The sequence below is a fragment of the Euwallacea similis genome, chromosome 11 (genome assembly GCF_039881205.1).
Source record: "Euwallacea similis isolate ESF13 chromosome 11, ESF131.1, whole genome shotgun sequence".
NCBI classification, from domain to species: Eukaryota; Metazoa; Arthropoda; class Insecta; order Coleoptera; family Curculionidae; genus Euwallacea; species Euwallacea similis.
The window spans coordinates 2438992-2465633 of NC_089619.1; the positions used below are offsets into that span (position 1 = coordinate 2438992).

At 35.8% G+C, this 26642-nt stretch overlaps 2 protein-coding genes across 3 annotated transcripts in view; both read right to left on the minus strand.

Moving 5' to 3' along the window:
* osp (outspread) overlaps positions 1 to 26642 on the minus strand; it is a 138942-nt gene that overhangs the window by 31974 nt on the left and 80326 nt on the right. For both annotated transcript variants that reach the window (XM_066394936.1, XM_066394935.1), the window contains exon 3: positions 7435 to 7500. In XM_066394936.1, the coding sequence (XP_066251033.1) occupies positions 7435 to 7500 (66 nt within the window). The remainder of the gene's footprint in view (positions 1 to 7434; positions 7501 to 26642) is intronic.
* Positions 17621 to 19688, minus strand: LOC136412274 (piggyBac transposable element-derived protein 4-like). The gene is made up of 2 exons (XM_066395302.1): positions 19561 to 19688; positions 17621 to 19507 (listed from the first exon to the last, which is right to left on the minus strand). The coding sequence occupies exon 2, from the start codon at positions 19502 to 19504 to the stop codon at positions 17621 to 17623; it is 1884 nt and encodes a 627-aa protein (XP_066251399.1). The 5' UTR covers positions 19505 to 19507; positions 19561 to 19688.

Below are 26642 nucleotides of genomic sequence, written 5' to 3' on the forward strand. Positions count from 1 at the left end.
AAAAATTCTTTAAAATTTTTATGATTTATTAAGCATAATTTACCCAACAGTGTCTTAAAATCGTGGATTTTTGTTATCTTCATATACCCCTATATTACTCAAAAAATCAATTTAACACAAAAATACCATAAAGTCAATTTAATTTCAGTTGTTTCTTATATATTATAATGTAATTAAATCTCAGGTATATCTGCCCACTTTCAAGAAAAAAATCTTCAACTTAAAAATATTCTAAGACGTCTTAAAAGATTTTTTAATTTTTCGTCGCCTTCAGGATATTGCGAAATTTTGAGACAACGTTTCTGGAGGGGTCTCTGTCCTGTCCCTTTTTATGTGTGCCCATGACGCCGTTGAACGGGCGATGGGTGAATTCAGTCAATTTAAATCATCCCCGATCCTGGTAGGATGATTCCAGTAATACTGCTAGAAGGAATGGAGCGCACTGCTTTTATCACTGAGGCGGGTATTCACGACTGTTAGCCCCTATTACTGAAGTTAGAGGTTAAGTATATGGGGATTACCATCGACAGCAAACTAGCTTACAAAAGCCACGTGGCAAAAACGTGCAATAAGCAATAGCACTGACATAGCAGTAGGTTGGAGAAAAATCCCTGCATCCCAGTTCTTACATCGTCTTTTCACTGTGGTAATCAAACGAAGACTGCAAAGAGTGGTCTGCCTCACCAGTGAATTCATGACCATTCCGGAAATAGGACTCAACCTGTTTCTGGAGGTTTCCAGAGCTTAAAATCTCAACCAAGAGGGAGGTTATGGTACTATTAAGTACGACCGATTACATTAGTGCCAAATTGTTGAAACATGGCGTAAGCCTGTAACTGAACTTGGTAATACTTAAATGTTGTCTTTCAATTTGTGTGTGGATCTACACTATATCTACCAAAAAACTTCACCGTCGATTTACAACACGTGAAGATGGAGCAATAGTGACGGGTGACTAAGAGTTTCCATTGTGGCAATAATAAGTCTCAGCTTTGATTTGTTTGTTTAAGTTCCAGTTTATTCTTTTTTCTGTATGACGTGAAATGAGGTGTTTTCCTTTGATTTATTACTACTATTAGTAAATGTGGATTGACAAGACCTTATTATTATTCTGGTCGTGTAAAAGGCGATCGTAACCTTTTTATTTAATTAATAAAACTTCAAAACACTGCTTTTCGCTAAACGCTAAATAAATACGAGACCTGTTTCACTATCTCTGTTTGAATTGTGCTACCTTAATTAAAATCATATCTTTCCTCCCCTGCGCATCATTCCGTTCTCATTAGTGTTGCTATAATTATTTCCCGTAACTTTATAACTGTATTCTTTTTTACTTAATTAATAATTCTTCTTCAAAACTGTGCTTTTCATCTGGTTATCAAATATAAATTACGCTTTAAGCCTTGAAATTACATGTTTCTACTGTGTATAGCAACAATATCAAAACGGCATCACGCAGTCCCCAGTAGAAACTGAAGCTTACAAAGGGGGCGATTTGTACACAAGCTGAAAAAGGGGAGGAGGGGGTATACAGGTTGCTTCAAAACATGTGTTCGCAAATGAAAGGTGTATTTCCTTGGTTCATTGTAAGAATAAATCCTATTAATATGGGTCCACAAATGTACCATTTTCGAGATACATGGTATTAATAACGAAATTTGTTTTCAGTTTTTTGATGATATCTTAGAAACCGTTTGAGGTACAGAACTCAGCTTTGTTTATGCACATAATATGATTAATATTAGCTACTTTTGAGCGTTAATTCAATTTTTTTTCATAGGCCAGTGGCGGATATTTTAAGATTTATGTGGTTTTTTTTTACGCCACTGAGACAATGACATTTTCAAATTACTTTTCAAACTGCCAGTTTTCTATACAAAAAAAGTACTCCCGATCAAAGGCTCTAAAGTGAACTATATTCCAGAAAAATGTAATTTTATGATAAAAAACATAATAAAGTAGTAACACGTTTTGTAATTTAAAAAAATTCTTTTCGATCTAGTCGTCTGATTTAATTCATCTGTTGGCGTTTATATTTATTATTTTTAAGTAACTAATATTAATGATAATATGTGTACATAAACTGGATTCTGTACCTCAAACGGTTCCTGAAACATTGTCAAAAAACTGAAAAAAAAAACTCTAACACTCTGTATCTTGAAAACGATGCGTTTGCAGATCCATTTTAATAGGAACTTTTTTCTTACAATAAGCCAAGGAATCACATCTTTCATTTGCGAACACCCTGTGTAGTACTCTGTGGGTAGTTTATTATTGAATAATTTTTAATTACATTTTTCAATTTTAAATTTTATAAAGTTCTATAATATAATCCTAATACATTTATCTCGTACATTTAATCGTACAGAATAATTTAGGCATTTAGTAAATACCGCCGAATTCAAGGTTCTACAGAATTCTTTGTTGAAAATTCCAAGACTCGGCATTTAAATCATCTTTAATTGTGTTTTGGGCTCTAACAGTCACTTTATCCTTCTTATTTGTACTCGGTTTCATTTAAACCTTAAAACCATCTTGGTCAGCGCATTTCTTTCAATGAACGCGAAGGTAAAGCCCAATTCAATAAGCCTGATGTAAATCTCTTGGCACGTCAGGTACGAATAAAAAGATTTTTGAAGAGGGTTCATAATTTACCCAAGGGTCTTTTTATTATTGTAATATGGGATGTTAAAATGGTTTATTCGAACGAGTGGTCCCGGGGAGCCATCAGATTATGTCTGCTTTTTTGCAGGGAGATAATTAAATAACACGTTTAAGCGAAATAAGATTTTTTTGTCTTTGAGGAGCTTTACAATGTCTGAAATGTTCAAGCAATTAAGTTCTAATGTTCGTTAATAGTTCATTAGATCTGTAGTAATCCCACGAGATGAATTTATTGCCAGCAATTATTATTGGAATCAATCATTTCGCCATTAGAAATCGCGGAAATCGTTCCTGTAGGTAACTTCTGAAAAAGGCACGATCGTGAAATGCGTCGTAAATTTGAAATGCGGCCGGATTTTGTATTAATGATATCTCTCACTAATTATGAGATATTATTTTCTGATCAATTACTGCGGTGTGCTTTCACTTTCGGCGTTCCGTGCAGTTTTTTTCCATTAATCCGAAAAATTAATTATTGTGAAACAAAATCGTGCTGGGTACCATTAATCATAATCAGACGTATTACTGTCAGATGCAGCAGAGACTATAATATAATAGCACCATTCAAAGGAAAATTCAAACTGTAAAATGGCGGTGCTTGACATAATTTGCAGACTACATTTTGCAAGAAATACATAGAAGATTAGAACAAATTTCATGTTGGCTGAACGAAAGCTTTACCCCCTCGATTGTCAGTATTTAAAACAAAAATGTGTAAAAATGCTTGACTCGTTAATTTTTTTATTCGAGGGGGGCTATTTTTTATTGCATTTTCAACCCTGCAACTTCAATCCCTGAACGGGGGTGGCGGTAACTTCCAAAATTTCTAATGGGGGTGTCGATAGACACCTCATTTTAAAGGAATGTACATATATCAAAATGTATATATAATATCCTTCAAGTTTGAAGTCACTGACACTATTTCGGAAAAAACTCCACCGGTCGAACATTTTTTGCGTTTAAAAACTTAATCATCAACCGTATTTCACAACTGAATGGATTATATCGTGCGTATTAAAACATTTCTGATCAAGTAGGTCATGGAATTTTTTGATAACGAATCCGTATGTCTTTGATATGTTCAGCGTAATCTCGAACATAAACGAACCAACCTAACCTCATTTAAAAATACCACTCTGTTTACCTGCATTATTAGTTGGTTTTTATTAAAAATAGTCTTTTCCAAGACTCCACGGACTTGTGTGTTGCTTAGTTAAAGTTTTCTGAGTGCAAAAAATGGTGTTTACACTCAAACAAAAAGCCTTCATGATTGAGTCTTATTTTAGGAATGGCGAGTTTATAAACGGAGAATGAACCTATAAATATCAACCTTGTTAGCTGGTCCACCACTTCCTGATTTTCTTTGAACACTGCCAGTTTCATAAAACAATTTCACAATTTGCTACAAAATTGCAATTCCAGCACTGCAATGTGGGGACATTTTTCACGAAACTCTTGGAGACAAGGTTGAATTTTGTAGATCCATTCTCTGTTTATGAACTCGCTGGAAATAAGACTCAACCATAAAGGCTATTTGTTCGAGCGTAAACAGCATTTCTTGCACTCAGAAAACTTTAACTAACCAACACACAGGTCCGTGATGTCTTAAAAAAGACTATTTTTAATAAAAACCAACTAATAATACAGGTAAACAGAGTGGTATTTTTAAATGAGGTCAGGTTGGTTCATTTATGTTCGAGATTACGCAGGACGTATCAAAGACATACGGATTCGTTGTCAAATAATTCTATGACCTACTTGACCAGAAATGTTTTAATATACACGGTATATAACTTCGTTCATGCTGACAGTGCCTAGCAAGATTATTGTCAAAGTCATAGGAATCATTTGTTTTCCGAAGTCTTCCAAAAGCTTTTCTGACCAGATTTGCTTCAATCGCGTCATCTGCTTAAAACATATTTGCGATCGGAACTTAGTTTGTGGACACGCCTCACACAATAAAAAATTATCCGCCTTGAATCAAAAATGGACGGCTGCGAGCGTTTTTATTCTAAATATTGAAAATCGAGGTGCAAAATTCTCGTTGGGCCACCCGGTATGTTTAGCTCTTTGGTGCCAAAGGAAGTAAAGAATTTGGTACTGACCACTCAAAACAAGGGAGCACCAAGCAGAGACGGAAGTTTTATGACTTGTAACCGTTACGCCCATGCATAGCATAAAATAGAGCCAATAGAAGTTTTATATTTTCCTTAACAAGTTCATTCTGCACCTCGAGCTAAGTGGGAGTATTTTATGACCAAGTGTAGATCTAGACCTAGACTATCGTAGACATCTAGAGGACCGCATCGTGAAGATAAAGAGTCTTGTATCTACCTGGATTTTTATTGAGCTATTAGGCACGCCAAACACGGCAATAATTGTTACAATGAAGCTGTAAGATGCTTTTTGTGTAGTAACAGTAGTTTTTATGAGAAATATTTGATATTTAATATTGGGGCAAGTTGTAGATGGCACAGCTCTAGTGCAAGGGGGCAGTACGATGGGAAGAGGAAATTCTCTTTTCATTAATCACTGAAGGAAAAATCGAATTATATTGAATTTTAATTAGCAATAATTACAGTGCTATCGGGAAAGTAAAACATAGTAACGAAACGCACTAATTGTACGAGTACTGACTTGAACGGGTCTCACGGAAGGTATTTGTTTCATCTCTGGCAGTAATCACGGATTCTGATCGTTAGTCCTGTGAAATTTTTGTAAAATTTTCTTCAATCAACTAGAAAGAAATCTGATTGAATTCCCTTCTTCGGCGAGTGTGTCTATCCACCGATGATCGAACATTCTACGATAGCCAAGTGAATGAAACCCCTCCTGAATGCGGATGCACTCTCGTTTTTCTTCCATTGAAGCTCGTTAAGCAAGACTAGATAGATTATTTTAATAGATAACGATGATTGAAGCGCAGGAACTGAAGTTTATTGTGACTTTTCAGATACGTGTTGATTAACAACTCCGCAGAAATTTTACATCGGTTGTTTATTGTAATTTTGATATTTCTCATTAGGTTGTTATTGCGTAATTTAGCATCGATAGTGACCGCAATGACCATCGTAAAGAAATCAATGTAATGAGAATGGCTACCATATAATTGGAAGATTGGGTCAATGTAGGATCGCTGGTTGTATCAAAACATGCTTGTGTATGAAATAATACTCGTGTGGGATACATTGCCGTACTCTACCTGGGTACCGCAATGAAGTGGAGAAATGGGTTTAAGATAATGCTTATAATGGAACGATCAGAAGGGCCTTAGACGGCAGTTAGAATTAAACAAAAGTGTTGAAATGTGACACAGACAGACAATGGTGAATATGCATACAAGGTGTTCCAAAAATATGCTGACAAACTTTAAGGGGCGGTGGGGAACATCAATACAAACTTTTTTCTTTAATAAACGTATGTCCGCAAAGCAAAAAATACGGTAATTTCTCATTTGAAGAACTTCCCCACATGCACCGATGAACTGGAAGAGGAGATCCTGTAGCTCGGCCCGCGCATTCTCCTGATCTGAACGCCTTGGATTTTTTCCTTTGGGGTTAGCTTAAATCTATGGTCTACGAAACGCCTATTTGAAACGAGGAAAATCTCTTAGCAAAAATAATGGCCAATTGTACACATCTAGAAACTATCCCCGGAAAATTCCACAGGGTTGGCGAGTCCATCAAACTGACAGTGCAATCTTTGTATCGAAGCAAATGGCCAATATTTTGAACAATTATTGTGAACCATCGTTTATTTATCAAAGTTCAACACCAACAAAAAATGATTATAATGACGAAAACCATAATGTCTTTTTTCTGTTCAAACAGCTCATTTGCGGGCATATGTTTATTTAAGGAAAAAAGTTTGTATTGATGTCTCCCACCGCCGCTTAAAGTTTGTCTGTATATATTTGAGTATGAAAATATATGGGAAATATAAGGAAATGAAAAGGTGAATTAATCGTCCAAATTTTTCCAGGATAGCCCTTGCTTAATGTTGATTAGTTTCCAGCATTTCTTCGCCATTTTCTACCTTCCAATTAGTCCTTTAAAATGTGGACCGCTGAAGTATATGTATGTCGGAGATTTAGTAGTTAGCAATAAGATCAAGATGGGTAACTTGACAGAACCATCTAGGGATGAAACACTGTCGAACGAGGTTACTAGCACTGTTGTTACTCGATGGCCTAGAGTCGGGGAAGTCCATTTTGGACTGGGACATCTCCCGGGAACTGAGAAGAAAAGCCAAGAGCAGAAAAAAAGTCAGTCGAGCTATGGAAACGTAGAGGTACGATCGAATAGTAATAATCCATTAGTTTGCTTTTCTGCATTTTAATAATACATTAACATTCTTTAACCATGGAAAATATTCATACTGTTATTTCGACATACATATCGTGAGAAGCGTTGAAATTTCTTACTGAATGGCCTAAAATTGTGAGGATAATTCTTAAACCCTATTTAAATGTTAATGATAGTGAAGGATAATATAAAAGAGTCAAAGGGATTGTTTGATGAGTAATGTGTTTTTACCGTGTATACGCCTTTTTGGCGTGCAAAGACATATCGAAACGATAACCTTCCGCCTTGTAAACAATATAACCGATATATTTGCTGTGCTCCTTCTTATTATAGTATACATGGATTTCGCTGCCTGACGAGTGACAATTGCGAAATAAGTACGTTTTATTACTTCTTTTGGCATGAATTGCCAAGAAAACTGCCAGAAAAAGGGAGTAGAAAATGTTTTTTCCATAAAAGTACTTACGTGTTCATCGACCGAATAGTTTAATTCCCCATCATCGTAAAGGACGAACCACCTTCTCTGCCATCTCTGAAAAAAAAATTTTAATTATACTTATGACGAACAACATTAGGTATTCTTGAGTCGAAGCAAATTGGACATTTATAATTATTATCCAAATTATTTTTCTACACAAATCAACATAAGTAAGAACAACAATAACAATTACTACCGTTGGTAAAATTGCGCAACTTAAACACTTTGTTGTGCATTTTAATCTCGATTTCAATCTACACAATGTTTCCATTCTTTTCATCCCAAGCACCATGAAGAAGAAATAAAAATCGTCGACAGTGAATGGAACTATCCGCTATTTGCATAACGCGGATGAAAGTGTAAACAAATTCCATCCGAAAGCAAACAATGTGAAAATTAATTTGTGGTTTTCGGTAGATATAAACATAAAAACGGCGTGTCTGTGCTTGAAACTGCGCCTGTCAGCTCCTACTTAAGTTTAAGGTGTCTCTAAATGGATTTCTAGTGATTTATAAATAAACTTTCCGACAATTTTAGTGTAAACAGAAGGTCCACTTCCGTATTTCTGTTTGAAATTTTCTTGCATGGTTTGTATCCTTTCTAAAAGTAACATGATATTATTAGTAAATCAGTTGTTAAATGAAATGAAGAGCGGGTATAATGTGATTGCTCATCTTGAACAATTAATTGCAACTAGAAAACGAGCAAATCGTATAAACTCTCACTACTTTCAATGACAATAAATCTGAAAATCCAACAAAAATATGCATGTGTGTGTTAATTTAATATTAATTGGCCCTAGACTCTGGTATGTTAAAACTTCGTGGAGTGTATAATTAAAACATTTATATTCTCATAATATTTTATAAATTATTGCACTTCGTCCATAGTAAAGCTGAAATTACAAAAATGATTAATTAACTCCTGCTTATACTGGATGATTCGGAGTATTGAATGGATTCTTGAATTCATAGTGGAGTCACTACATTCTTAAAGACATTTATATATATAAAGGAAAGAAGCTGGTAATATGGATGGCGAATGGAAAACAGAAGCATCTGAATAGCAGGAAATAATTATTAACTGAGTTTTTTTATATATGACCGTCCTGTAATTCTGCCCACTTTTAATAAATTTTAATCTAAAATTGAAATCTCTACCACCAGTGGACGCATCTTACTACATCGTATTTTTAACAACCGAAAGATATATCTTAAAATAAGGCCTAATCTAATTGCGAAAGAGTTGAATGAATAATGAGCATAATTCTGATATTGAAGAGGGAAAATTGAAGTAGTTGAGGATTTATTGCATATTAGAATCCATTTGATAACTAATACATGGTGATCAGGCAAGGTGAGCATTGTCACAGTTTCATAGGTACTGCTCCGCTGTTAAGAATGAATCAATGCAGGGTGGAATTGTAAGTATTTTCCGGGGGCAACTGCGGTAGACTTTATCAGTGGCAATAAGGTAACGGACCAGGCGATCTTCCAGATCCCTCGTCTTGACCGAACTCGTAACTGGAGAGTACGATGAATTTATTCGTGCTGGGAAGGTTCATGGTTCCAATCCCAATTAAGATCAGTGATTTTTCCCTTCCCATTAAAGTGGTTGTCGTGCTTGAATATCTCTATGAACGTAGGAGACACATGCGAATCCAAGCTTCTCAGGAGGCTCAATATTCTGTCCACCAACTTTATAATTCCTTGGACGATTTCGTCTTATTTGAGACCAAAAATATACATTGCATTATTTAAATGATCGAACCGCTCATTATTTCATATTAGCCTTCGGCGCGAAAACTCTCTATTGGATATCTAGTGGTACAAAATAATGCATTCTGACCGGTGGAGGCCGATGTATATTTTAGCATCAAGTTAATAATTTCAATTAAACACATGACAGTCCATATGACCGCTGTGGCCCTGTGTGAACCTACTTCAAGCGGTCCTATTGACCGCTGTGGCGTTTAACGTGTTAATAATTTGGCCCCGCATGGAGCCAAATTATTAACACTGTCATTGCTACGCAGTCTGTTTATTCATAAAAACCATTTCACCAATGAACAGATACGGCGGTAAAGCAATGTCACAATAACTTGGCCATACCTTATGAGAATCCCCCGATCTATGTTTCATTGCATCTTTGATCAGTACCATCATGAACAGAAAAACGACTCAAAGCTAACAAAGACATTCTCCAGAGTTAGAGTCAGTGACTTCAGCTTTTTTACGAAATATAAGAGGATAAAAAAATTTTTTAATTGGTGGTATTATCATTTTATTTTTCCACATAGTCTCCCAGAAGTTCAATGCATTCAGCCCAACGGTGCTCCAAGGCCTTTATGCCATTGCTATAAAACTTGCTTAACTCTTCAAAATACGTATTTGTTGCGGATATCACTTCAACATCTGACCCAAATTTCTTACCAGCAAATTTTTTTCAAATTCGAGAACAAACTGAAATCGCAAGAAGCCAAATCTGGTGAATAGGATGGATGTGGCAGTAATTGAAAACACAATTGTTCACTTTTATCCATCACGAGATGAAACTTGTAACATGGGGTGTTGTCCTGATGAAACAAGATTTTCATATATTTCCTTAGTCTGCACTGACCTGTAAAGACTCATGGATTCATTGCTGACTCTTTCTTTTGTAACCATGATGCCTTGAATGTATTCGGATAGGGCAAGATTCCCTTGGTTTGTTTACATTCTGCTGACTGTATCCAGCTTCCCTAGGTTCTTTTCCATTTTCGTGTATTCAGCATGTTGGGAATGTACCTATCGTTAAATTCTACACAGCAAACATTTCGTTCGACACATCTAAGACTGGGTCCTCAACTTAGGATGACTCTCTTTGTTTTTGTCAGTTTCTAAAGAGCATTTATGTATTCCAGTCCTAGAGTTTAATGCATCTTGCTTCCGCAGACAGCTTGTAGGGTCGCTTGACCATCAGACTAGAATTAAATCTCTCACTCCATTTTTAGTCTGACTTCTTCTTATAGTCATTTTTAGTTTAGCGATCAGCCTAGAAGACCGTTACATAATCTTAATAAGGCAAAGAATTTCCCTCTCTCGCGGCCAGCGCTACATGTGCCTCTTCCAGATGTTTGTATATGCTTCTTCTATTCATCATCTGTCAGTATATCAAATCTGATTCTTAACCCATGGGAACTGAAGAAGTTCCATAGTAAATTCCTCTCTCTTTGAAATATTCACTCCTTAGTCGTAGTTGGTCATTCGGGCCCTCCTCGGACAATACGATTGGAATCCGGCGTCAAACGAGTCCAGCAACCTTCGAATGACCGGTTTCGCCTATGTTTGTTTCCACTATTTGCAGGCCTCAACCCTCTTACGGAAAGTAATGGCCTGTGTTTTGATCCGAATTGCAGGGATCGTCAACCTCAGCAAGACATTTAACGTTGCTTCACCACATCAGATGTGACTATCCCTGGTTATTAGATGCACCAATGTGCAGGGTGGTCAAAATTCAAGCCGTATTATTAGGATCTCGTAAACTATAAGTTAAGTTGATGGTGGTTCAAAGACGAAACGTCGGATTTCAAATTTCACAGTGCCATTTTGCAGGGACAAAGAAATAGAAATGATGAAATAATATTTGTTTTAAAATATCTCTTCAAAAAAAGTCAAGAGAAAATAAAAATGATATAGCAAGAGTTTGGTTTTTTCTGGATATTTCCGGAAGTATTCGGAATTTTCGGAGTTCAAAGTGGCATTATTTTTGGATACTAAATTGTGCAACTTTACCCAAGTTAAGCGACCTCGTATCTCTTATAATTTCCGCGATCTCAATGACACGTCGCAAATTTGGACCACCCTGTATAGTTGTGGTAAAAAAAATAGCAGTACTTTAAGAAATTACCAAAAACATATACAATCGGAACTTTTAATAATAATTAACAAATTCATTGTATGATACACATAAAATTAATTCATGTCATCAAAACTGAAAATGTTCACAAAGGCTAATGGACAAAATAATAGCGGCGTTTCATCAATTTTTAGTTATCTTATAAAAACACACAGATAAGTTGTTATAACCTTCATATTTTGTCGTACACTCTTTATTGGCAATGACCGCTCTGCATCGACGACCCATGGAATTGACTGTCTTGGCATCTATTAACAAGAATATTTTTTCAAGAATTTTCTATTACAGCCCAAAGATCATTTTGATTCTTAGGTTTCTCATTTGCTAAAACATCTTTGATATCGTCCCATAGATTCTCTATGGGATTAAGATCCGGACTTTCGGCTGGCTAATCTAAGATCGATATTTTCATGTTTTAAAAATTGGTCACAAGGTTAGCTCGTATATTTTGGATCTTTATCTTACATAAAACCCATTTAAGTGAAATGTCATCCTTCGCATAAGGCAGCATAACTTTTTGTAAAATATCAACATCAATTCTGACAGTCATTATGTTTTTTATCTAAAATATAGGCCCTTCTCCATATATGATAAGCGTACCCACATCATAATTTTCGAGCCTCCCTGTTTAACAATCTTAATAGTGAAATGAGGTTGATACGCAGTTCCCGGAGGAGGTCAAGTACAAGCCTGCGTCCAGAATTACCAAATAACACTATCTTACTTTCATCGTACCAAAATATATTACGTCATTTAAATTGCAGCCAATTTAGATGTACTCTTGCAAAGTTTAATCGTTTCTTTATCTACCTTTTTTTAGCAAGGGCACTTTGCGTAGATTTTTTGCTAATAATTTGGTTTCCTTGAGTCGCCGCCTTATTTTTCTAGTCGAAACATTCACATTCATCCTCTTCTGAAGTTGTGAAGATGAGACAAATGTATTTATTTTTGCAACTCGCATTAAAAATCTGTCGTCCTCAGTAGTAGTTTTTCGTTTACGGCCATGGTTTTCAAGTGGAACCTGCCAATTTAAAGCATTTCTCACCATTTTAGCTATACACCACAAGAGATTTTGTATTTCAAACTATGATTTACCCTCATTGCGCAATTTTTTAAAATTAAATCACATTCTTTTACCGTACAGTGCTTCTCCCTTTCTACGGCCGTATTGAAAATTGAAAATCTTTTTCATAATTCTGTACATAAAAAAAACCAATAGGAATTTACGAATAAAAAAAATTAAACTCGGACAAATTTCAACGAACTTCAAAAACTGCTATTATTTTGATCGCTTTATATTCGGTATCACTCCAGCATCACAGTAATATTATCTGTTTATAACTGTTTTAGTTAAATAATTTTTGTGGGATGTTTGAATTTGATAATTTAAACAATACTTTTTTGAATTGATAGAATTTTTAGATGCAAAACATACATATTTTACAACCTTATTGAGGTATTGCTATTACATATTTTGAACACAAGTATAAGTCAACATCTTCGTAAAAAGAGTCTGGGTCGCAGAAGGGCGGAAAATATAATTTCCTCGCCAGAATCCATTTTCTTCTCCACTAAACTAGATTTTGCCACCGTATATTCCGCAACTTTTTTTGATCCAGGTGACAGAAAAAGGGAAAATTAGAGTATTTGTTGAAGTAAAATTTTAATATGTGAATAACACTAATCAGAAATAACAGGACTCTTTTATTCGGGAATTAAACTAAACGATAAGCGCAAGATAGCTAACTGTACGTCCTTTACTCCCACGCGATTAAAGACGAAAACGGCGGTTTTCGAGCTTAATTGTTGTCAATTTATCAATAAATATTTAATCAGTTACACGTTACTTCGCAATTTTTAATTCCTCATAATAAATTGTTTATACATTTCAACAAATTTACACTCGTAAAGGCATGTTTTGTATAAATTGATTTTGAAGTTCCCAACCAAGAAACCGTAATGGCCAGAGGTCCGGACATTAATGACACCGATAGGAATTTTAGCACAGTAACATGTATACAAAGCAATAAAACTAAGTACCGTAATTTATGCAATAAATTTTTATGGCCCGTTTTAAGAACTGACAAGTTATTTTCTTGATAAGGCATTGAACCTTTGCACAACGCTGGATATTTTGCAGTGTCGCATAATGCACACCATGATTTATTGCCAAATAACCTGACTAATAAATTTCATTAATTCTAATAGCTGTTAGTCGTGTCGTAATTTATGGAAATATTGATAAGGTTAAGTCGAGTGAATATTGCAGTGGATTGTTTATACTGAATGCAGTTAATTAATCAGTTGTAAATATCCGTGTAAAATTAAAATACTTTGAGAACAAAACAAATTCTTCACAATGAGAAAACAAATTGGCAGTTAATAAAACTGAAAAGATTATTAAAATTTTAAATGAAAATGCCAAGAAAACCATTTAGCAGGAGTTACTCTCAAGCACAGGACGACAAGATCAGGAGAGATGAAATTCAATTTGCGCTTTTCCAAGTTCAACTCTATATGGAAGAAGAGCAAATCAAAGTGTTTTTTAATTATACAACATGTTTCTGAACATAGTGCCATAAATTCAACCACATGTTCTAGGTCCTAAAATATGTCGAAAATTTCCCCACTCATTTAGCCTTAAAACGAAACAAAAAAATATTTTTGACACTTCCGTATATGACAACATTTATTAATAAAGTCTGGTGGTTTTTCGTTGTCACCGGAATAGTGTTTAATTGCAATTATTGTTAAAAAAAATGAATAAAAAAGAGTTTTAAATCTGATATTTATTTAAAAAAATATCCATCGATTTGTTAAACCTTAATCTTCTCGAAAACTCTTGAAGATTTTGACTTTCATAAAAGAGCTCCGGTTTATGTAAAAATCTTCATATTTAATATTTTTTTCTATAAAACCGTTAATAAAGTTAAGTACAAACAAGTTTGGGCATTTTTGAAGTGCTACCCCCCTATATTACCTACCCCTGGAAAAATATTGTATATTATTAAATAAATATATTTCTTTATTGAAACTCGGAAAGAGCACAAAAAGTTATAATAGAGTATAAAATTTCGTTAATTTGTCTCGAAACGTTTCGAAATATGAATAAAAAATGATCCTCAGGAACCAATGTTTCATACCCCAAAACGAAGCAACTTTCGATATATGTTTATATTAAGTTTTCGTCATATTTTGAGACCTAAAATACGTGGTTGAATTTATGGCATTATCTTCAGAGACACCTTCTAGGATGAGGCTCTTTCATCGGGCAATATGGGTGAAATATGAGATAGTTATGCGGACAATCCAGCTAAATAACACTTCACTAATGTGCGAAATACTTATTCGTTTTTTCCATTTATATCGATAAACTTCGACTGCTTTAGAGAATGATCAATTATTTTCATTGTCCTCCAATCATTTACGAGCATCTTGGAGAGCGAGAAATCATCTTCATCGCCCTTCAAGCACCCCACAGAATTACTACCTGCCAGTGTATCAATAAGATTACTTGTCCAGCAGGGAGTAATTGCCAGATTGCGTTGAGATATGGCAATCATTCGTTAGAAATTTTCACCAACCATCAATTTTGATTCAACATAAAAAAATGGATCATACATGATATGCCTTCATCTTATTGCTTTCGAACTATTGTCTCATCGTAAAGGAACACTTAAAGCTAATAGAAAGCATCGTGACATCAATCACATTCCGAAAACGGTTGTTCGGGTTATAATCATATAACGCAATAAAAAAGAGCCCACGTGGAAATTCCTAACTAATCTTTAACGCCGCGGGGGGGGACTTTTTACAAAGCACCAAGTAAAATTTGTATTCGAATTCAATCGAGATTTCAATTCATCAGAGTCGGTAACAAACGGAACAAATGGCATCCATCCATCAAAGGAGCTTTTTATACAGGGTGAGTTTTTCGATGATTGGTGAAGGGATCTCGGAAACCAGCAGAGTTACGAATTCGGTTAAATAGAGAAAGAATTGCAGCTTTAACGAACCAGTTTAAAGCCACTTTTTGTTTCTTAAAAAAGTCTATGGCTTATTAGACATTCAGCAAAAACCAAATTTTGTCGTTTTTTTTTTAGTCGTGTAATTATTGGTTCTAGAGGAACACTGTAAATACGAATATTGTAGATAATTTTGCCCTGAAAAAGATAGATTATATAGAAATCAGATTTTTTTTGAAAGCTGTAATTTTTGAGATATGGCATAAACTTACGTTTTTTTTTAAATGGAAAGCTTAGTAGGTTATGACTTATTTAAAAAGGTATTTTTTCAAGTTTTAAAATGATACCGATAAGTAGACAGTTATTTCTCAAAATGACGAACTTACAGCCTTTTTTAATCTGATATTGAAATTTTAAGGTACTTGCCCATAAAATCGTTCATATTGATTTATTATTTGCTTGACACTGCCAGCTCGTATCATTTAAGTCAAAGATAAATTTGAGTTTTTAAATTGCTTTAATAGGAATCTTTTAAGTGGTGAAAAAACCTAATACCTATTTATGGACAATTATTTATTAATTGCCTAATTAATTATAAATTACACTGACGTTTAAAAAGCCTTCCATTTTCTATGGAGAAGAATAAAAAATGAAGTTTACAGAAAAAATTATGAATCAGTAGAAGCACTTAGAAAAGAGGTTGCAGAAGCTTTCGATATTATCGGTGGGCGTTTAATTAGAAAAGCTACAATTTCCGTTTTAAAGCGACGCAATAGATGTGTAAATAACAATAAATAACAAAAATACACTTTGTTAAAGTGTACCTTTCGGGTTTCTATCATGCCAGTCTATTTCCGAATCATAAAAAAGAGTCACGTAGGAAGTATGGCGGAAGATGCCTTGGCAAGGTGCACCGTTAGTACGCCAGTTAGCTATAATAAGAAAAAACCACACAAAAGGTCTAGACTGACTTGTGTACTGTAAACTGTGTTAAGACATGTCGAAAAAAGAACCTGCAGTACCTTAGGAGGTCATTAGGCCAAGGAAAACCGTGGATATTGGCAAATTGGGTGAATTTACAGCTTGCAGGTTATTGTTTATAGCTAATCCATTGATTTAATTTATCGAATGTTGGCCTATCAAAACAGGGGTTTAGGGCATCTATTATTAGCAGTGATAACTGTAATTACAATTAAGTTTATTGCATTATAATTGAGCGGAACGATATTATGACCACGTTTTAATTTCCCCAAAGGACATGGCAGCAGATACGCGAGATTCACGGACGCACTACGAGTTATGGCTATTCTGGGGGCTATAAAAACAATTTTGAAATAAACGTTCTTTTATGGCTATATGCGGCTATAACATGAAATTTTATTATTTTGTGATGACCATTTACTGTGAGCTAATTAATTAAGAGTTATGCGTTTCGAATAATGGGGTCACAGTGATGTAACCCTAACAGCGGTTTTAGATTCCTCGATTTCACTCAAAATTGTTGATTTAATGACTGCTAAGAGCCTGTTTTTCAATCACCTGTCAAGTTTAACTCAAACTAGCTAACCAGCAGTGGTCTGATAACTTTATCAAACGTTAATTTTCATAGGTACGAGGAAATAAAGACACATCATTGACATGTTTTTCTACTTCCACTGAAGGTGTCTTCAACGTAAAATTGCTAGTATTTTTATCTATTAGCCCTAAAACTAAAATTATTATTGTGTTGGTAACTTTGAAAGATAACTCCCATTGAGTCTAAGAAATAGAGCATAGCTTGATCCCTACTCAACTACCCAAATGGGTCCTAATAAGTTTCATAATGGTTCCACAATGAAGTGATTAAAATGAGTTAGGGCCCGGTTGTGTACCAAATTTTAAATTCGACCTGGGATTTAGCTGTGGGATCTGGCATATGTATATTCCATTGTTCATCTCCTAAAATCTTCGTTTCACCTGCAGGTGAAGGTTAAGATGATAGTATTAAGTAGGTAACTAGGATCCCGCCGTATTTTAAAACTTCGAGGGAAGATGCTTCTCTATAGCAATGTGTGAACATTTAATTTTCTCTGCCAGTTCCTTTGTCGTTTGACGTGAATTTTCATGCAAAAATGAGTTTAATCGCTCTTTATTAACCCTAGAATACTAATGTGATTTTATCACACGTTAATACTAATGTGTCGTAAATTTTACGACTTTTCCTAGAAATACGAAAAACTCATAAAAAAAAATTTTTTTTAATTGAAACAAAAGTTAACCTATACTCTTTGGTCCCTAAGGAATATAATTTCATGTTTGGTGTTTAATCACTTTTAATCCTGTAAGCATTCCGTGCAAGATTTCCCGCGGTGTTCGCCGCACATAGCATGTTTGCAATGAGTGCAGTAAATGGTCGTCATTCGCCTTAACCTGCTGGGACAATAGTAACATAAGGTACGTTTGCCTTCTACTTGAGTGGCGTTGTCAAATCTTTTTTCGATTTTGAGGATTTCTTGAATAGTTTGTCGAAGTTTGCGGCGTAAAGTTGTACCACTTAGTCGATGTTCCATCCAAGGCCTGGCAAGCTGGTGAGCTAGGTGAATCATAAATTGATATCGACGAAGGGGTTTTTCACCATTTTTCAAATTGTTACAACAATATAATACATACGAATTGACACAGGTTGTGTTTACCATTCCGTAAAAAATGCATAGTGGCCACCGTCTAGTTTTCCTGCTACAAGACATGTTTGAACACATTTGATCAAATGTGTCCACACCGGACTTTGTCTCATTATAATTCAAGATTATTATTGGTTTATTATTTATTTCCGAAATTTCTGCCCCTTCGTGCATAGTGGAAAGCAGTAATACTAGCTTATTTTTTTTAGGCATATACGACAATAAAGTTTTACTTTTGTCAAAACAAAACATTGAGGATTGAGGCTTTCTTTTTGCAAGTTCAAGCATTTCGGGTGGGATTTCTTTTTTATTTTTTCTAATTGTTCCAATGATGGTAAGTTTATATGGATCACTCAATAGTTCATCTGCTATCCCAACGGAGGTAAACCAATTGTCCATTGTGATATTTCGGTTTGTTCCATGTACAGATTTAGTCAACTCTTTTATGTAATAGTTAGATAATGGTAACCCTCCTGTGTGCGTGGATTTTCCCAAATAAGGACTGGCATCGATCATATATTTCGAGGAAGAGTCGCAGAGCATAACAATTTTAATTCCATATTTTGAAGGTTTATTTGGAATATACATCCTAAACGGACATCTGCCTCGAAACCTCAAGAGTTGTTCGTCAATCGTCAAATATGATGAAGGAGTATATGATGTTCGGCACGTTTCGATGAATGTATTCCAGATTTCACGAATATGAGCAAATGCGTCGTTCTTTAACCTTTCCGTTCTTGTCTTCTTGCTGTCAAATCGTAGGCAATTTACCAGGAAAATAAACCTCTCACAACTCATGCATCCTTTATAAAAAGAGCCAGAGATTGTGCTATCAAACATTTGTTTGGCATTCAAATGGTTATCCTTCTTGACGGCAGTCATTACTAGAATACCAAACAATGCCAATAGTTCCATTTTAGATAGTATAGATATGGTAGGCGTATTAGAAGTATACTTTTCTGCCTGTTTGGCAATTTCTTCGTTGGTGTGAACAACAATTCTATTCAAAATATCCTCCGAAAAAAAAAGCAGGAAATAATCAACAATTTCTGAACACACTTCACCACCAACTTTACTTCCTGATATGAAATGGACTATATTTCTTCTTGCTGTCCTTTTTGATAGTTGCGGCAATTTTGTGGACCATTTGTGTCCATTTTTTCCTTTTAGTCTTATTGATTTTGGTTTTATTATATTCCTTTTTCGTTTTAACGAAGCCGCTATAATAGATAACGGAATATTTTCTTCAGATGATGTACTACTCTCTCCGTATATTGGATTGTCCAAAGGTTGATTAGCAATAACTAAATTAGTCCCGTTTACATTATCTCTCTCATTGTTTACTTCTTCCCCAAAGTCACTAATGTTACTGTCAGTTGATTTACTTTCAACCTCCAAACGATCTTCTTCTTCCCACTCATTATCAATTTCATCACCAGACTCTAAATATGAATCATTTTGGAAATCGCCATTCATAATTCTTTGAATTTCATTTTGCAGTTCTTTGTCACTCAAAGGCCTATTGTTGGATGCCATTTTCTATAAAAAAACTGCGTTAGTGCAAAAAAGAGACATGAAAAACCAAGCTTTACCGATTATACTAATTTTTGTCTTTTCGTAAATATTTTACGCAAATACTAATCACTCGTAAATTTTACGACGATCACACTATTAGACGCATGAAACAATTAGCCAGCAAGATACCGTTTCATCGACGTTTAGCTTCGCAATAATCAGGAAGGTACTGATAAGTAGGCGGCACAGGATCAAACGGAACCTTACGAATTCGGACTAAGAAACCCGAGCGTCGTAAAATTTACGATACATTAGTATTCTAGGGTTAAACTCAACTGGACGGCCAAAACGAGATACCTCTTTGAGGTCGAAATTTTCATTTTTGAACTTGACATACCAATTAGGAGCGATTTTTTCGGCTATGGCGCCCTCTCCATACACAGTATGAATATCGCGAGCAGCTTTTTTAAACCTTGATGAGAAGCTTAATTAAAAGCAAAAAGGAAGAGGTGTCGACAATGCTCATTTTTCTCGACTTGACATTCCATTTTAATGCTCTGAAAATTAGCATAAATTAACTCGCACAATAAAACAAAATATAGATTCCAGTAGAACAAAACATCCTCTTTTGAATGATTTATTATGCCAAAAACATTTAATGACATGTGGAATGTTAAAATTAAAAATAAACAGTGGGAACATAGTTGCCATCCTAATATGATAGCTAGAATTATCTCCAATATTCAATATTTTGATGACCTTTTTTGGGATAATTTATGAAGACATTAATGATTGTTATTTTTTTATTATTAACAGCTGCTTCATCAACATCATATTTTTTGGAAATACCTGAAGAGATTATTTGAAACAAAAACACATGATTACAAAATAAAGTAGAGAGGGGAGAGATGTGGGGCGTGAAACCCCACATCCACTGTAATCAGACTGAGGGCCTCCTAGAGATCTGTGGTTTGGTGATCAGCGATGGATAAGATCTGCTATGCGCTGCAGTTTGTGAGACTGCAGAAAGTGGTTTCATGGTATGGCTGGTGGTGCATTCAAGACTACACCGGAAACGTCACATTGCCTCAACCACCCTTGCTGGGGTTGCGGGAGTTCTCAATCTGGATCAGTAGGGAGGCAGTTAGTTTACATAGCAGCATTGACGTCTACGAATAATTGAAGCAAATACGAAGAGGAGCCGGTCATTTGAAGATTGGTTCTGCGGCAAATTGCAATCCCACTGTCGGAGGAGGAAAGAGTACGTTTCCATGGAAGATTTACGCTTACTCTGATAGGCAAGCAGCCTTACGAGCTGAAGAAACAAGATAACTTCAAAACTTTTCCAAAAATGAGAAGACGCTCTTCAGGAACTGGCAAACCCAAAGAGAGTCTTAGGCAGTCTCATCTTAAAGTCTGATCTCGAGTCCCTGGAGCTTCAAGGGAAACTAACGACCCGATGAGTTGGCCGGACAGGATTTTCGATCAAGCTTAGCAGACCCAAACCGTAACTAAATATTAAGTAATAGGGAGTTAGCGAAAGATATGTCTCTCGCGCGTTGGGCGACAAAGACATGAGCATGGAAAATAACAAAGGGAAACGAGGTACCATCAACCGGATATAGGCAAGCAAAGGATATCTTGCCCAAACAAAACAAAGCATTAAAGTTGCCAAGGAGGACCTCATGGGAGTCTCCACAGACCGTTGCAGATTAAACAAATAAACAGTCGTAAGGATCTCCTTGATATGAAGGATGGCTCATTCTGCAAACATTGCGGGCACGCCTTACGTACAGGGTTTTTGGAGCTGCCTTTCTCCTCCGGAAAGAAGTTTCTTTTCTTAAATGGAACTGGATGCTCTGTATAAAATGAATGGGGTGGTATAAGCAAAAAAGATCTTTTCGGACCTAACCTAGGGTCAAGGACAAGCGACAAGGGAAAGGGCTTAGCCCCTTCCCTTGTCGCTTCATTAACACTACGTCTATTTCGTGCTGTTGATGATGGCATTGTTCTTCTCACTTGCTTGACAAATTTTGCCGCTGTCGAGATATTTTGCCCCTTCTTTTAACAGAACAATAATTCAGGGCTCCACTCTCGTAAATCCTGAAAGCTGACAAGTTTCTTAAACTTGCGGAGTGATTTCAGACGACTTATTTATCCAACTGTCTGGCAAATGACCTGTTTATTACACAGGGCGTAACAAACACGGATAATGTCTCAACGCAAGATTAACAAGCCCATAAAGGCCCAGCTCGCAGAAGTAAAAAATTAAAAGTGAAATATCATCATATTAACATTAATTTGTCTTGTCAACTGCTCTCTTTCGACGGTAAATTACAAATTATATCCATTTACGGAACACGAACGTCCGTGTCATGTCTAATCTTGACCAAAAGCAGGGGGAAGACCATCGACAGCAGCAGAGTGTATAATAACGGTTCTATCAAGTGGGAACTTGTCTTAGACCTCCTGGAGCCATCACGCAGCAACTTTAGATTGCTAGAGGTTGTTACAAAATTGAGGTTTTTCACCCTTTGTCGAAACTCGAACTAATTCTCATGTTAGTTATTTTTCAATTCAAGTTCAGTATTTTTATGATGGTCACTTTTTTAATTTTTAATTTCTAGAATATATTGTTTTTTATTTCGGCTAGTTTCTTCTAAATCACTTTTTATCACGATTCGTCATATTGTTAAATGTGCCTTGCTCTAGGGTAACAAGAAAACCTTCTAGTTTGAAATCATATACCTAATGTACTCCTGTTCTCATGATGCCAGTTTTGCATCATTTTCTTATTAAGTGGGTTAGACTCAAGTGGCAAAGCAAGAGCTGTCCCCCATGCGCATACTATTGCAACATTGTTTCACAAATTAATGTCCCATTGCCGATCTGATAAGACAGGAATCTGCTATGCCGGCAATTTGCATTAATTAGCTTAGTTTCGTTTTCTTTGACAGAGATAGGCCTCTCGCTTGCCCTAATGTCTTTAGCTTTGGTTTGCCGGTGGCGCACTCGGTGGGAGTTCTTATGGTTGGTCGTTGAAAGGATATGGTCACTTTGAAAAATTTCTCTTCGCCTCGGTATTTGGATGAAGAGCCAAATATTGCATCCTATCTCCAATAAATAATATGCAATGAAACAAGTTTCTTTGTCGCTAGCGCTCAGAAAGATACCGTAAAATGACTTGCTTGAGAACAAGCGAGCAGCCAGGTGGGATGAGCTGTTTTTGGTCCTGTCCATAGCTTCATCTAAGGTGTCCAGCAGACGATTCCCTGACCGCCTCAAGAAGGTTTCTGTGGTTCTAAAATTTAAAGATAGAGATCAGGAAAGAGGGTACAATTGCTCTGTCATACCCATTCTCTCCAGGCTAATAAAAATAATTGAAAAACTTGAAACTGCTTTCATTTCTTGATAGCAACGAATTAATGTGCAACATCTACACTCTCCTGAACAACAGTAAGGTCTGCGCGGCTGTGTTTTATGACCTCACAGAAGCCTTTGATAGTATTAATCATGAAATGCGCTGCAGAAGCTTGAAATGTGGTATATGGTTTAAGAGGGGTGTCCCCGAACTGGTTTGGTTCATATCTTGATGCCTGTGGGTGTTAATGAATTCTCATTGGCGCAGCTCAGGGTCAGTGGGCTTCAGGACTCGGTTTTTGGGTCCTTATTGTTTCTAATCTAAATAAATTACGTTCCTCACCAGCCTATTAGCGACGTGTTTACTGTGTTGCTACTGTTGCCGACGACACCACCATCTTGTGGTATGGTACTGATACTGGCCGTTTGAAGTCAGTGGTAAATAAAAAAATAGTGGTCTTGTCCTTATTGAGCAATGATACGGCTCCAATCAACTTCAATGTCTAAAGCATATGTTATTATGACATATGACACTGTCGTGCACCTTGAAGGTATAGCCAGTTGAGTAAGCCTTAACCAGATTCCTGAGGCTTACTCGACTAAGAGGCTCAACTTCAAGAACCATGTGGTGAGTGTGCATGGCAGAGCCACCTCGGGTTGCCATGTGATTCGCCTGATCTTTAATGATATTAAATCATCAATTCCATCAACAACTCATCTTCGATATAACGTATGCTCTTCGGGTTCATGCTCTTCTGAACTATTCAATATGTTTAGTTATTATTCAACAAAGAGCTGTCAGATTTGCCTGTGAACTAGTTCTTGAGGGTCTTACCGTCTTTCGTTCGTTGGGGAGAAATATGGTTTTCTTGGTGGTTTGCATAGCTTTTTTTGGACGTTCTCGATGGTGTGCTCGAGTACGATATTGTGTCACTAATGGGAACATGATTTAGATTTATAGTATGTTTTACAAATATAAAATATTCATATAAACAAACCAAACGCGTCATCGTTAACTTGAACGCTGCTGCTGATTGGTCGGTTGTGTCGTCGGAACGATCTATATTGCACAAGGGCGTTTTACAGGGTTGAACTTGCTTCATTTTGAACGGTGAGTATTTATTGTGCACGCATAATCGAATATAAACTACACTTTTTGACTGTTAATATACAGTCCGTCATCATTAGTAAAATAGAGACCTTGGCTAAATTCTAGTGCCTATTATCCTCAGAATTTGTTTTAAAAACTTTTTCATTGTAATAGCGTGTTGATTACGGTCCTGTTCAATCTTCATCAAAATATCTTAAATGGATCACGTGCCAACGGCGTGCTTTTGTTTACATGTATATTTTATATTTGTAAGGAACACTATAGATAAAAATTTTTAAAAAAAGTTATTGACCAAGGTAAATTAAAGCAATTTTTTGATGGCCGATATGAGCTGTGAAAGTTCGCAACACTATCAGCATTCTGTTATTGGACGTCTAACTGTCGTAGGTCCTATTGATAACATTGCATGCTTCACTGCACCTTCACGGATTCTCTATTATACTTATATGTAATTAATTTGGACATGATGCTACTTCTGCACCACAAGAAAAATCCATTGAGTAAAAACTCAAAGACAAAAAACCTCGGTGAAATGAGTCACGAACTTCACGCTTTAAACTATTTTAATCGAATAAGCTCGTCATTCCTTTCAATAATTCAATTGAACCACCACAGTCAGTGAGCACCTAAGTAAACATAATTTCTTCCATTGACACCTAACAGTACTATTTGAATCGTTTTACCAGGAAGTTATCCACAAAACAGTTAAAAAACATTTCTCTTATTCACTACAATTTTACGATAACTACCAGGTAATCGGGAAACAAAGCTGAAGAAATAAGTGAGTACAGTTGGAAAAAATTACTATAATCTAAGTGACGAGAGCGTACGCAATACGACTATAGCGTTAGGTCTAATTAGATATGTCGTAAGAAAACACGAACGACCGCAAATGCGATTAGATGGAAGAAAAAAACAAATAATTGACATAAATGAGTATTGTAATCTCAGAACGTCGATATATTCTATCAGTTTCAATTTAAGTTCTCATAGTTAAGTGAATTTTCCTCACTTGCCTTAGGAAAAATAGTGATGAACTGGAAAAAGAATGAGGAGTTGAAGGTGTTAGGGATCGAAAAAGATGATGAAATTCTCGCACTAGATGAACTAATAAAAATCACAGAAGACATTAACGCTGAAGACATCATCTTCCATAGAAATTGTCGGAGAACCCAAGGATTTGAAGATGATATAATTGAGGTGGAGGATAAAATGCTCGAATCATTGCAACAAGGCAAAATGAAGTGCTAAACCTTCGTTAGTAATTGGAGACTAACACCGAACAATGAACGGATTTGGAAAGTCAGATTCGCGAGCAGGTTCAACTACAAAAAGCTTAGAGAATAACTTGAACAAGGTAAATGAACTTAGTAAGCAAATGATTATATCATTAATGACGATTTTGAAGACAACCACTTATAAAACAGGTCGATGCTATGAAGTGGAGATTAGAAGAATGACAATCGAGGGAAGTTTGCTTGGCGACAGGGGAGAATTGGTTAGAGGATTTGGGCTGCCTGAGTGCTGCAAGAACATTTCAGAACCTTGGGGAAGTACTTGAACGACATTAATATAACTTTCTTGATGTGCACTTTACCAACCATATGTGTCTATTTGCGAAAATACAATGAAGAGAGTTTTTTATTTGGTTTACGAAATAAAACACTCCCCACGAATAACGTAAAAATAATCTGTAAAAACAATCTTTCTATCTAGAAATAAATTTAACACGTCTTTCCCTCTAGATTCAAAAAGTGTAGCCACCAGCGTCATATACTGGAATCAGGAAATAACCTCAAATTGACGTATCAAAGAAGGTCCTGTATGTACAATATGGCCAAAAATCAGATGTCGATATTTCAAGAACTCATTGTACGGAAAAAAACCTTATAAAAACATAATTTTTTTGTCCTTTTTGTCGTAAGTAACGTTCTTAATCAACTAATGGCACCATACGTATAAATAATGGTCCAATATCAGAAACCGTGTCATATCACGTCATAAATTCACGTGAACATGGCATAATTTTTTGATCGAATGACGTATGGATACCAAAATGACGAATGAAAAAATACTTAATACAAACATCAGCTTGCCTCCTGTATACCTCCATGAACCATTTTCTTCAGAACGTTAAGAAATGTCTCTATTCCCCACTGGTTATAGTACAACCTCATGGCAAATGGCATTAATCTTCGGCTTTACCGATAATTAATAACTCTGCCATGGACCCATAGCAATTAGCCTCATGCGCTGCTGGGTGGCTCGCAACTTAGGCATTAGCATGGGAGTGCACGAAATATTATAGTGTAGCGGATTTGAGTTAAATTGAGTTAAACACGAACTAAATACATCTTGTTAGATTCTTATACTCTTCTACTGTGTAAAAATGTACTAGTCTAAAAACGAATAAAAGTATGCGAACGTTTAGTTTCTATTAAATTGGAAGTCAGACTGATGGACGTAGGTGCTTATTTTCTTCTGTGAATTTTATAATTGCTTCAAAAGGTTAGTTAATATCGTGAACAAGATTAGGTTATTAAAGAGGAGGGACTGGTTTACTATCCGACCGTTTTATGCATTTTTTAGTCGGTTTTATATTGAGTAAAGGGCAATCTCAGATTCAAGGTGTAAAACTGTGCTACTTATCACAATCATATAATTAGTGTTAAAGCGCACTCCACTCTT